Genomic DNA, 13,585 nt, shown 5'->3' on the forward strand with positions numbered 1-13,585 from the left:
AAGTATTGAAAATTGGAAATACTCCAGTAAAGTAAAATGACCTCAAAATTGTACTTATGTACAGTACTTGAGTAAATGTACTTAAGTTACTTTATACCACTGCGTGCGAATAGGGGAAGGGAATCGACGTCACGTGAGTGTGCTGAAGGCTCAAATGCGCTATAGCTCTCTTGTCGATTTTGGCTCCTTTTTGAGGCTCTGGAGCTTGAAAAAATAATGTTTTGGATGTGCCGTAATTTTTCATAAGATAGTGGTTGTTGCAGGTCCTTGCACTACAATACGCAACAATAGGACAGAAAAAGATATCACTGAGTATGTATACAGTATAATGATCTCTCTCACAAATGCAATGCTGATACCTGTGTTGTTTGCACCTCAGACAATGGAAGATTTGGCCACACACCTGTATGTGTGTCTCAAAGAATAAGGTGAGGGACATCAGGGAATGTCAATATAACCATTACCAAACTCAAATCAAAATCATGTCTTCAGAATTAATGCCAAATAAAACATAAAACAACAATTTTGTAAATTAAAAATCTTTCAAAATCAAAACAATTGGCATGCTTTTGAAAATGGTTAGGAATGTAAAGTATAGCCTACCTGAGTGTACTGGACTAAACCTGCAAACACACCATGATCATTGACTCACTTAAACCTTATAGTACTTACCGTGGTTGACCGAGGTCCCCAGGGGTCTGTACTTGGCCCCCTCTTTTTTCCCCCTCTAAAACAAATCTCTTCGGCCAATTTACAAGCTCAGTTAGTGTGCTGCGTTGTGACATGTTGAGCTTGTAGATTGGCTATTTTTGCCGAATGTCCATCTGTTATGAAATGCCCAGAGTCAAGTCAAGAGTGCTCAAAAACGTCACACACCTTGTCACAATGCCACAGTTTATTTTGTCTAACTTTTAAAAAAAGTATAATTATATTTTCACAAATTATATAAAAAAAGATAAAATAAAATAAAAATACCCTTCCTTTCAAAACAAGGATTGTGTTTAGGACAATATTATATATTATTAAAGCACTGTTATTGGCAATAATTATATTCAGACTACAATTTGGCCCCTTAGAACTATATTTTCTCCCATATACTCTTGAACCTGTTCTCATTAACTGTTGTTTTATTTAGACTGGACAGTGCAGGGGTTCCAAAACCTTTCCATGCCAAGGACCCCAAATAGCCATAGACGCTGGCTGCGGCCACCCGATTGCAAAATGGCTTAAAAAGTCATAGTAATGGTGACGCATTGTGAGCTTGAAGATCTGCTATTTTCTCTACTTTGGAAAATGTTGGAAAGCCTTTGAAACATTTTTGACAGTAATGACATGGTTGAACTGGCACAACAATCTTCTAATTGAATATTAATTTAAATAACATTTTATGTTTTTCTTTTTGTTTATTTTTTCTTTTTCCTCTCAGTTCCAATTGGCCATTTTGTTTCTTTATTTGTTTAGATGGGACAATGCACATAATGAACATTCCATACATGAAAGTGAAATTAATCAGCTGATCGTGATCTCATGTAAACCCCTCATGTAACAACTACAATTCCAAGTGCTTGTCCCCAGTTCAAATATTATCATTTTGGGGGGTCAAGTTTGGAAACCCTTGCTCTATAAGATATTGAGAATTGACAGTAACGTCATGACAGTCTGAAAGTTGAACAGTGAATGTGGAAAATCTAACTTGAGATGTTGTTGACTAATCAGCCACCAGAAAAGTTAAGAAATATGTCCTTACTTTCAAATACATTTTAATCCAATTTCTGTATTTAGTATTCAGGAACATGATGATTCTGTTTTATTTGTGCTCAATCAGTTGAAAACTCGTTCACTCAGTTTCCTGTGATTATGACTTCTGGTAGGTCTACTTGTGTGTTCTGCTCTTACCATTGCATAAAGGGCCTGACGTTTTTCACCAAATATCATGTTATGACATGCCCAGAATAGGGACGCTAGAGTTCATGTGGATAATCCTCAAATTAGCATTATGTGGCCAATATGAGCTGGCACTATAGTTTTGAATATGTTTCAACCACAGATGGTGAAGAGGGAAAAACCATACAGCAACATTGGTGTCATGCCAGAGTGAAACAGAAACTGGCTTGCAAGGCTTGGATAATGCCAAATACATTGCGTTAACAAAAGGGACCTTTTTAGAAGGTTTTGTCCTACCCGCAAATGTCTGGATTAAAAGAAGACCTAGCTTGAAACGGAGATACAAAAATAAGATGATAGAAGAAAATGAAAATATGCCATATTATGCCAATCTGGCAAATCATGACTTCATGAAAAAGAGGAACATTAAAGAGGAACATTAAACACAATTCCGGAAAACGTGGCAATCTCTGTGAATCATTCACACACGCTTCCTGATTTTAAGTCTTTTTAGGTTTAGGTTTTTGTGTGGGACGTTCAGGCTGAGGCGTTGTTGGGACGTTGGCGCTAGGTGGCGCCGTGGGGTGCCGTCTCCTCTCGTTGACATACATTTTGTTGTTGTCGCCGATTTGCAGTCCCACCACACTGCTCATGATGATGGACATTCCACTGGCGGAGTGGGAACGATGGCCGGTGGTCTCTGGATTAGAAAACTGCCGCTGCGGGTGAGACTTAAAATTAGCTCCCGGAGTTTACAAAATAGCACTATTCCCCAAGTTCATCAATCAAAACATGTGACATTGACTGCTTCAATGACAGTAGGTCATAGCTGAATGTCAGGCAATTACAGTTATTGCAGTTGTTATCTTTGTCCATATGCTGTCCAAAATATATATATAGAGAAATACTGTGGACTTAATAGCAGACAGAAATATCAAATATTCTTTCAACTTTCTCTTTACTCGTCAATTTTCTAGAGCAGTGGTTCTCAAAGTGTTACCTTCTCGCAGTGTCATCCCCCTGGAACCCCCTCCATTTGTACACACATAGGGGTCTAACGCATACTACGCTGGGGGTCCTTGAAATTAAAATGTTTGAGAACCACTGTTCTAATCTACTGAAAATGGCTATAGTCTCTGGCTCCAGCCCCCATATTGCGAAATGGATACAAAAAATGAAAATAGCCTATCTACAAGCTCACAACGTGTCGCAGCAGTACGTGTTGTGAGCTCATAGAGCTTATTTGTCAAAAATGTTTTGATTGATTTGGAAATTGTGTAATGATTTTGACAATAACTACAGCCCAAAATAGGGATGCTAACAATCTTATGAATTGAATTGAAATAGAATTTTGGTTTAGTTTTTCCTCATTTTCCTCTCCTTTCAAATCTACCCCCACTTTGAAAACCACTGACCTAACATAATAGACTCCACCTACCTGGTAGTGTCCAGTAGGGTGTGGCCTAACCGGTGTCCTGTCTGCATGGGTCTTCACAGGAGATGATGGTGACCTCTGCCTCTGATCAGTGGTGGTCACTTTGTGATTGGACGACGAGTGGACGGGAACAGCATGAAGGCCTCTGATTGGCTGAAATGAGGTCTGGCCTGACAACGATATAAGCAGAACACTTTGAACACTGAAAAGTCAATGGACGACATAATCTAAAAGCCAAAACCAAACCGGGCACATCAAAATATTTCATTTTAACAAGTCATCACTACCTTTTATGAAACATATCGTCTCTGTCGGGTCGAGACCTCATTTATCCAAAACTGTTAATTTTCAGCATTCAAATTCAATATTAGCAAAAGTAGCAGATCTACAAGCTCAAAACGATTCACTTCACACCGCGTTTCAAGCTTGTATATCTGCTACTTTTGTGTGACACTGTAGTATGATCAATAGGGCGTTAATTTACAAAAAAAACACAAAAGGTTAGATAAGAGGTTTCTGCCCGACAGCAACGACATGACACATGGGTGAGATCATTTCTTTCTCATACATTTGGTGCAAGAATTTGGAGATTGGGAGATTTTCTTTTTAAGATTTAACAGTATTTCAACACTCAGTACTAAATTAAAGAGTAATTGTAAACTAAAGAGTGTTTTTCTTGCAGAGCAGAGTATGAGAACTTTCCCCTTTCTACCATAATGGTTTCGACAGTAAGCAAGCCCTACTTCGACTTCCTTTTCACCTTTGATGATGTGCTTGTCTCTTTGATTCACAGTCAAACCAGCAGCCGTTTCCTGCAACAAAAAAGGAAGTGGAGCTGTAACGGCATGATGGCAACGCTTGCATTTTGAGTGCAGTGCTTTTGTCATAATTTGCTCTATTGTCACTTTGTGGTTGTGTTTGTTAAACTCAGTTTCACTGGCTCATAAATCAGGCACAACGTTGCACCTGACATGGCTTGGCCACTGCCTACAGTAAGTTTCTTAAAAAGTATGCTGACATTAGCTGAATGACAATTAGGCAATAAAGCAAGCTGAAGGCCCAGACGGCTGGCGTAGCGGTCCGGGCACCTAGGCGGCTAATGCAGCCTGACAATGTGTCGCGGGTTCGAATCCCGATCCCGACAACCTTTGCTGCATGTCACTCCCCATCTCTCTCCCCATTTCCTGTCAGTCTACTGAATCTATCAATAAAAAGGCAGAAAAAAAGCCCCCAAAAATCTTTAAAAAAATAAAAATAAAGCAAGCTGATGGTATACCACGGAGCTGACAAAGACTTTGTCACAAGGAATGACACTGTTCACTTTAGCTACAGACAAGCGGTAAACCAGGGGTTCCCAAACATTACCATGCCATGGACCCTCAAATAGCCATAGCCCACTATTGCGAAATTGCTTCTATCTGTGACTTGGGACACCAGGTGACTGCATTCATATAGAGCAGACATCCAACAGAAGCAAAGCAGCAATCCAACAGAAGCACCCAGAGGGGTGTAAAGAGATCGAGGTGACATTGGAAGTCCAAAATGCTTGATAGTCACATCACTTATGTAGATACTTAACAGTTCCTGGAAGTCCTCTGGGGGGGCATTTGAATGCATTTTTACAGAGAGTCACTACTGTGATGTTTGGTCATTAGTAGTGAATAAATGCATCAATTTACAATACTGTATAGCACACCGACATGTATGTCCACACCAGACTGGACTGTTCCACTGTGGCTCTTACCTGGGTTGGTGGAGGTCCTGTCAACACGTGGTTGGACACTTTCATGGCTTGGACATTGGGACTCGCTTAAAAATATGAAATATGAGAAAAAGCAAACTCAATAATGAAAACGAGAAAATGGGAACTTTAAGACATGTGAATCGTTGAAAACTCAGTATAATATTCCCCCTAATGATTTTTACAAATATCTGCAAGTTTGATATAATGTAAATAAGAAAATGAATACTCCTAATGTACCAGTCGATTTATATCCACTAGAAAGATTTTTTATGGACCAACAAAAACATGAACATTTTGTATCAAAGTTCTGTTCTGAGCTGCAAGAGCTGAATCAGAATAGACTTTCCCATTTGACAGCACTTTGGAGTACAACACTCAATGTGACAACAGACAATAAGATATGGGAAAGAATCCTGCTGTTGCCTTCCAAAATATCAATATGTAACAGATACGGGGAGATGCAATATAATATCGTACATAATGTGTACATATCCCCATATACGTACAGTAAATATACAGCAGGCGTCTCCCCAAATTGCCCTAAATGTAAAACATCAGTTGGAACTAGATTCCACTGTCTATGGGAGTGCATACAAATTCAAGTATTCTGGAAGGCAATATGCAAAGAAATTATCAGGGTTATTGGACAACAGTTGGCCCCTAATCCCCTTGTATGCTTATTAGGAAGTATCCCAGATTCTTTGAAGGCACAAAAAAAAATAGTTCAATTCCTTCTAATCAAAATCAATAATGACAAAGTGGGTTGGAGATGAATCTCCGTCTATTCAGCTGTGGAAATCTTTGATATACGATGCTGCCACTCTAGAGAAATTGCGATACCGTATAAATGAGAAAGTGCACCTGTTCTCTAGAATCTGGGAGAAACCACTGAATTTGTTGGGCATAAAACTTAGGGTGGTATGAAGACAACTGGTTGTCATTTTCAGAATCATGTTTATGTTTAAGTTTAATTTCTGTCTCCTGCTCTAAAACTCTGACGATTAACATTGGGGAATAATGTATGACACTAACTATCTGCAATTTTATGTACATTTATAGATCTGCGGAATGCTGTTTTTGCCCCCATGCACCAAAATACGTGAAAATGCAATTCATGTATCTAAGGACCTGAGCTCTATGTGTGTGTATGTGTTTTATGTTTTGTTAAAAAATCAATAACAATATATAAAAAAGAAAAAGAAAAAAAAGAAAACGAGAAACGGAAGAAAAAAAAACCTACCTTGACAAAATAATCAATTAAGCATTCCTAAACCATAGATATTCATATCACATAACCATAAGGGAGTTGTGTTTCTGAGGGAGAGCGGAATAGCGATTAGAAGGTGACATCATGGTAATAAGCACAAACCTAATGCCTGAGTTGTGTGAATCTTTGTAGCGCACTCTGTAATTCTTTCATCTCTCCTTTGGTCCTGGAAAAGAAAGAAAGAAAGAAAGAAAGAAAGAAAGAAAGAAAAAGAAAGAAAGAAAGAAAGAAAGATTTTTTTTATCATCAAACAGTTGTGGCACGGTGTGGTGTGGTGTACACCACACATTGAAAAGGGTAAGGACATCATTAAAAGAGTGAACAAGGAAGTGTTTGTATGTGTATGTATTTATTACCAGCTTCACCAGCACTTGGTGTACGTCATCGTTAATCGCATGCCTGTGCTTCTCATACAGGGCTTCTGTCGCAGCAGTGCATTCTGGGAACAACACACAGACAGAAGGTTGATACAGCTCGTCAGACAGACTGCAGTCGATTCCTTAGACCGGTGGACGGTGGTTCCCAAACGTTTTAGCTTGAGACCCTTGAGAAATGTTATGTGTCCCCGGGACCCAAACTAGTTAAAATAGCCGATCTACAAGCTCACAAGACGTCACATTGTGACGTCTTGTGAGCTTGCAGATCTGCTATTTTCACTGCTTAATAAAAGTATGTTTTCCCTTCTAATTTTTTTTTTTTTTTTTTTTTTTTTGAAAAATAAACAAAAAATGTAGGAAAGATTATGGGGTATTTACTCGTGACCCATAAAAATTAGTCCGCAACCCACATATGGGTCCCGACCCACTGTTTGGGAAACAGTGCCATATGCTGCGTTCACACGGGCAGATACAAAGATACATGCTACCATTCATTTTCAATGGAAAACAAATATGCTGCGTATCTGTGTATCTTTGTATCTAACCCGTGTGAACACAGCATTAGACCCATCACCCATGCTAGAACGCTGTTCTACTCCACCATTCTCTTCTATTCTCCTCTGTTCTGCCATAGCCTACCGACATTTTACTTCAAATCTATTCTATTCTATTCTGTTACATTCTGTACTGTTTAGTGCCATTTAAGTTTCAGCTCACCTCTCACCACTTTATAGGTCAGAGGTCTAAAACGATTCAACTTTTCATCAAAGTGGTTGGGTGGTTCTTGCGGGGTGGAATTCTCACCTCGGAACAGGGGTCTCTGGGCGGGTTCAGGGAGCCAGCACCTCTCCATGAGCTTTACCAGGTCCTCCAGTCCTGCCTGGGCCTGCCCTCGGTCAATCTCTATCGGGGAAGGCCTGTCTCCCTTGGGGATACGTAGCCGTACAATGCTGGGGATGGCATCTAAGAGAGCGGAGGGGAAAGGTTGTTGATGGGAAGAAGAGAAGAGAAACCTTAAGTTTAAGTGTTTAAGTAACATTAATCATATAATAGTGGCATCTGTGAGGCTGAGACAGTTCTTGATTTGAGGAGGGGGACATGCTGGAGAGAGAAAATTGAGACAACAAATGAGAGAGGACGGAGGGACAGACGGATAGACAGACAGATGGGCGTACGTACGTACGTACAGACAGACAGAAGAGAGAATCACTCACTGGCATATGGTTGTTCCCCCGTCGCGATGGACCACAAAAGAATGCCATAACTAACATAAAGAGAGAGACATCATCCAGCAATTATCTATACATACAAACAAAACCCTGTCATCACACACTTTCTATGGGTGGTGGGTGCATGGTGCATATTTAAGACACACAATAAGAAACCAAAGGGAATTATGAATACCTATAGATGTCAGAGGCGCGGGTGGGTTTGTATGATAAGTTGAAGGCCTCCGGAGGCATGTAGTTAATCGTTCCCCCCTCCTCGCCGCCATCCCTATTGGACGCCCGCGTCACACTGCTGTAAAACTTGGCCAGGCCAAAGTCAGTGAGCTGGATTAATAAGAGAGGGGAATGGAGAGAAAATAAAAGGAACAAAGAGAGGAAGGAAGAGAGAGAGATGCAAAGAAGGGGAAGGGAGAGAGAGAGATAGAGTAAAAGTCAATGATGTTGCAATACATAGTATATATTTACAGTATTTCGGCAAAATAATCGTTAGTATGCATTATCTCCTTTTTCTCTGATGTGTATTGTTTACATTTACCAACATGGACAACATTTTGCCACTGTTTCAGGATAGGTTTCATTCATGCATTTGTTGTTTTCACAAGTTCAGGTTGATTCTAGAGCAGGTCTTTAGGCCCAGTCCTGGTCCTGGATGAAACACTTTGTGCTTCTGTCCTGTGTCCTACCATAGTACCAGCTGGTAGTATCTCAAGACTGTGGCCTCAAACTATTTTCAAAAGCTTCCGCTTCTGGATGTCCTCGCCTCCCTCCCCCCCTCCGTTTCGCCTTTGCAGTCACATAAATAAGTCCTACTGTAAATGTAATTAGTCTATCTACCTAGCTGCTTAGCAGAAACGGAAATTCAAAAATATATTTTAAAGATATCTAAAAATAAATTTTCATGAACAGAAATGACAAAGAGATGACAGCTTCCTGTGTGGAACTGTCAGGGGGTGCAATTACAGACTCAGTAGCTTTAAAAGATTGTGAAAGAGTTGCCTGGCTTGAGTGACTAACCAGCTGGCATCACAGGTCTATAAAGTCCCTGATTAGATGGCTTGAATTGACAGCATGAGAACCAGGTGGCCTTATGCCTCTTTCAGCGAAGAGCCGGAGAGACAGCAATCCCAGGCCAGCAGGACTGGAGTATGTGAGGCTTCAGAGCATCTTAACCACATGAACCCTTGCGTCACTATTTTGGGGCCAACGTACTATCCTATTATTATATTAAAATTGGCCTATGGGAGGACGGGCCGGCCAGCGGGCGGACCTCTGACATCACGCTCATGTCACCATGACTTTTTAGAAGACGAGAGACACAGGCAGCTGGCGCCGCTGCCCTGGCCGAGAGAGCTAGAGACCGCCATCGAGGACGAATCTGACCTATTGCAAGTCAGTGAATGACCTGAAGCAAGAGTGAAGGATTGTGGTGAAAGTAGTATTCATTGTCAGGTCCGGGGAAGTTGCTGTCGCAATACAGAGGAGATGGACAAGTATACCTGTTTCTGCATGCACTTCATACAATAACTATTGAGCTTGAACAATGGCTGTAGGAGCCATGAATTGGTTTATTGCTATTATTATGAACCACCTGTTCACCTGCTGAGAACAGACAGAGAGAGAGGGGGTGTGTGGGATGTCGTATTTTTAGTTGACCACTTTATTTGCTTTATTTGCTTTATTTGTTTTGCTTTATTGTTTTGATCGCTGTGATTATGTTGCTACAAGTTTGAGCACCCTTTAACTAAGTTATTTATGTTGCTTTAATAAAACCCCTTAAAAGCATTCTTTGTATCCAGCGAATCTTCCTTTTGTTAAGCGGAGCGTGTCAGACAATAGACAATGGCCCATCTTCTCATCGCCTCTCTTACGACTTAGTTTGGTCTCCAGCAGTCGCATACAGTACATGGACATTCTTGACAAACCACTGACGGTAATAATCACCAAACATTGGGCTTGGGTCTCACCTTGACATTTATGGATGTGTCCAGCAGCACATTGCTGGGCTTCAGGTCCAGGTGGAGGATGGGAGGGGTGAGACTGTGGAGGTAGTTCATGCCCTTGGCCACTTGGTGAGCCAGTCGAAAGACCAGGGCACATGGCAGGGGGCTGTTTAGAGTGTCCTGGTGAGGGAGAGGGCAAAACGGAAAGGGTTAAATCGGGGGATAGTCAACGTTTTTCAGGCGAAGGACCCCTGAGCTTAGTGAGAGATGAGGCAGGGACCCCCACTACATGTTGTATAACATTGTGTTGCATATTAAACTTTTTCATAGATTTCAGATAACTTTGTAGACTTGTTTGACAGCAAACGGTTTTGTGTGAAATAATATTTTTTGTTTAGTTGTTTACACATTATCTATTCTATTCTATTCTATTAATATGTTGGATTCATGTTAATGTGTATTTTCCGACATTTAACCACTTAACACTCCATACTTAGTAAACTTGACTGTTGGCTCTGTACTTGGTTTGCTCTTTTTTCCCTCTACACCAAACCTCTTTGCCGAAAATAGCAGATCTACAAGCTCACAACACCTCGCGCTGCGAGGCGTTGTGAGCTTGTAGATATGCTATTTTTGGCTAATGTTCCCCTCAGAATAGGGATGCTAGGAGGAACCTTTTTTTTTCTTTACATTAACCACTTGAACCCTAACACACAAAGATTTGGCGGCCCCCCAGTAGTAACTCTCAGGACCCCCTAGCGGTCCCAGACCCCCTGTTGCAGACCCCTGGTTTAAAGAATGAAGAAGGTTTATTTGTCACTCACTACTCATACAAGCAGTGACATCAAGTGATGAAGACAACAAAAAACGTAATTCTCATTGACAATATGTCATTTTCATTGAGCAAACCAACTGTGAATTAGCCTTAAGAATTGAGGAAAGGAATACATGTGTGATGGAAGAAAAGGATAGATCATTGGATAAATTCAGTGAATCAATGAAACGGAGGGACACAAATGACCTGCAAGGAGGCAAGGGATCCTCTCTCCATAAACTCCATCACCAGGCCGAGCTGTATAGAGGAGACGGAGAAGGGCAGGCGGCCCCTAAACACCCCTAGGACCCGGATGACGTAGGGGCTCCCTCCCTGTCGCATCAGTTCAGCCTCATGGAGCAAGAGCTGATCCGACCTGGATCTGAATGTCAGAGAGCAAATGTCTAGTTCAGTTAAAGATCCCATGCAGAAGTGGAAAAGATTTCATTATGGGGTTCTCTCTCTCTCTCTAATACTGTTTGTTTGTGTGTGTGTGTGTGTGTGTGTGTGTGTGTGTGTGTGTGTGTGTGTGTGTGTGTGTGTGTGTGTGTGTGTGTGTGTGTGTGTGTGTGGTATGCATTTTCTTTTGAGCATTTAAAATATTGAAATATATAATGTATTGTGGAATTCAAAACCTTTTCAAAGAATCAAGAATCAATACGTTAACTTTTATTTGTAGCTGACTTATACAAGTACAAGCAGCTAAATGTTTTTGGGACTTATTCCGCAAATAAAAAAACATTTCAATGGTCCAAATATATTTCCAAATGCAAAATAAAGTGGTAAAATAAAAGTCAGCTATTCAGAATTTTCACTACAGCTACTCAAACAAGGCTTAACACAAAAGTGTGTGCAAGAAGTGTCCATTGTGTTATTTAAATCCTCATTAGCACTTAGTACTTTTGCACTTACCCGTCATCATGATGTAACAATTTAATGGCCACATCCCATCCCCACTGAAGATGTCTGGCCTTAAAGATTTGACCAAATCCACCTGAGCCAATCACCCTCCAGTCCTGCAGACTGGACTCACCAATCAACCCTGGATCATCTGGGTAGCTGGACAGTGCCATTGTTCACTGAAGAGAGGGGAAAGGGATTTCAATTACATATAGAGGCCATTCATACTTAGGGCATTTGCCCAGGCATATAGGCTACTGTGGACTGTGCTTTAATTACCTATTGCATAATTCCATCTTTTGGAGACAAATAAGTAGGCTAATCATAACACTGATTATGATGTTGATTTGGAATAGAATGTGAAAATGTGCCTTTGGCTTCACTGAGGGCGAATTATAAAAAGACACAAGGATACAATAAATACACAATCACACTACATCAGACACAACACTGGCAGATCCAGTATACTGTAGGTACAACTAAAACCTAGCTGAAGTGAGAGAGTACGAATGTTGAGCTTGAACAGTCGCTTTATGTAGGCTACTGTATTATGACTGAATAAACTCCATTCCCACATACAGTGTACACAATTATTACACTCATGTAGGCCTATCTAAGTTATAAATTGTAAGTGCATGCAATCATAAAGAGATATTCCCTTGGGCCTTTTAAGTAATGAATGGTTGTTATTATTATTAGAGATGTTATTGCTTCAGTCATCAAATACATCATCTTTTAGCTTTTGATGGATGAAATTACAAAATGTACCCATCAATATCCAATGCTAGAAAAGCTTGATAAAAGTAGCCTATCAAATTTTTTAAAATCCAGAACACAGGAAATTATGCATTTATTTTTTTGTCTACAAATAATTATCAAAAACTGATCATGTAAAAGGACATACATGTCCCGGAGTCTTTCCCCATAACTTATTCCACATGTGATCAGGCCTAACTCTTATTTGTCTACCACAGATACTTGGGGAAATAAATAAACTTACTAAATTACTCACCCGCAAAAAGATATGCATTGTCTCAAGAACATTAAGAAAATCCCATCAGCTCATCTGTTCAAACCGTAAGTTTCCACACAGAATAGAATAGAAAATCCATTCCAATAAAGTGCAGATAAGGAAGCAGAAGTGAAATAGATGTTTAGGGGCATATACTTCTGCTTCTGTCCGCTACAAGCCACACATGGGAGAGAAATGTCCCTGTAAAATGTACTCTGTAACAGCAGGGAGTCCCCTTAATCTATCAAAACTTGAACTTGACAGACAGGATAGTGATTCAACCCTAGAGCATGTCTACCCAGTATAGTACGGTATGGACTGGAGTAGTGTACAATGCAATGATATGATATGATAGTAGTCTATTTGCAGTGGTCGGAGGTTAATTGTCTGTCTCCCTACTACCTCTTGAAGCTGCAGAAGTTTGGTCTCCCAGTCCCACGCGGTTCGAATCCGGGGTAGGACGTGGTCGTGAAACCTCCGGATTGCAGCTTTTAAAGCAAACTCATTATAATGTACCAGGCTGATCATATAGCATTTGAGCCATTTGAACAAGTAATGACTAGTTGATCCGCAGCACCCTCTGGTGGACAAATGTGAGAGCAACATACACACTTTCAGTCGACACATGAGTATAGGCTATCAAGTATTTGACTGCTCAACTAACAATGACGATTGCAATATTAAATGTATGGAATAATTATGCATAACTCTGTTTACTTTGACTCAACGCACCCCAAACTGTGTTGTGTTGTGCTTTAAACAACAGCTGTGAAACAAAATCAAAATAATACTGACTGAGTGACTGATTAACTAGTGACTGCTTGCAGTAGTCTCGGCTACTCAATATTTGCATAGTCAGTCACACAACTTGTGACAGTCAGTGACAATAATAAAACTTTTCGATATGACTGTTTGGCAGTGGTGGTTGTGGGGAAGAATTATTACGAAACGATTCATCATGACGTCATTGGAATTCCCCCTTA

General features: G+C 40.4%; 1 protein-coding gene across 4 annotated transcripts; it reads right to left on the bottom strand.

Moving 5' to 3' along the window:
- Positions 1-925: 925 nt before the first annotated feature.
- On the bottom strand, positions 926-13,119 carry ripk3 (receptor-interacting serine-threonine kinase 3). 4 transcript variants are annotated; one of them, XM_080452084.1, is made up of 13 exons: positions 12,603-12,977; positions 11,603-11,769; positions 10,898-11,072; positions 9,901-10,056; positions 8,112-8,260; positions 7,922-7,971; positions 7,512-7,670; positions 6,687-6,769; positions 6,433-6,496; positions 5,064-5,128; positions 4,078-4,131; positions 3,323-3,475; positions 926-2,603 (listed from the first exon to the last, which is right to left on the bottom strand). In XM_080452084.1, exons 2-13 carry the CDS (start codon positions 11,761-11,763, stop codon positions 2,385-2,387), a joined length of 1,488 nt encoding a protein of 495 aa, XP_080308210.1. In that variant the 5' UTR covers positions 11,764-11,769; positions 12,603-12,977; the 3' UTR covers positions 926-2,384. The 4 variants fall into 4 exon arrangements, with proteins under 4 accessions (XP_080308210.1, XP_080308209.1, XP_080308208.1 ...); XM_080452083.1 differs by lacking the exon at positions 12,603-12,977 and adding an exon at positions 13,005-13,119 and having other exon boundaries at positions 937-2,603; positions 3,323-3,489; positions 4,080-4,131; XM_080452082.1 differs by having other exon boundaries at positions 937-2,603; positions 3,323-3,489; positions 4,080-4,131; positions 12,599-12,976.
- Positions 13,120-13,585: the final 466 nt, after the last annotated feature.

The sequence above is a fragment of the Gymnoscopelus braueri genome (genome assembly GCF_963280865.1).
Source record: "Gymnoscopelus braueri genome assembly, chromosome: 15".
Taxonomy (NCBI): Eukaryota; Metazoa; Chordata; class Actinopteri; order Myctophiformes; family Myctophidae; genus Gymnoscopelus; species Gymnoscopelus braueri.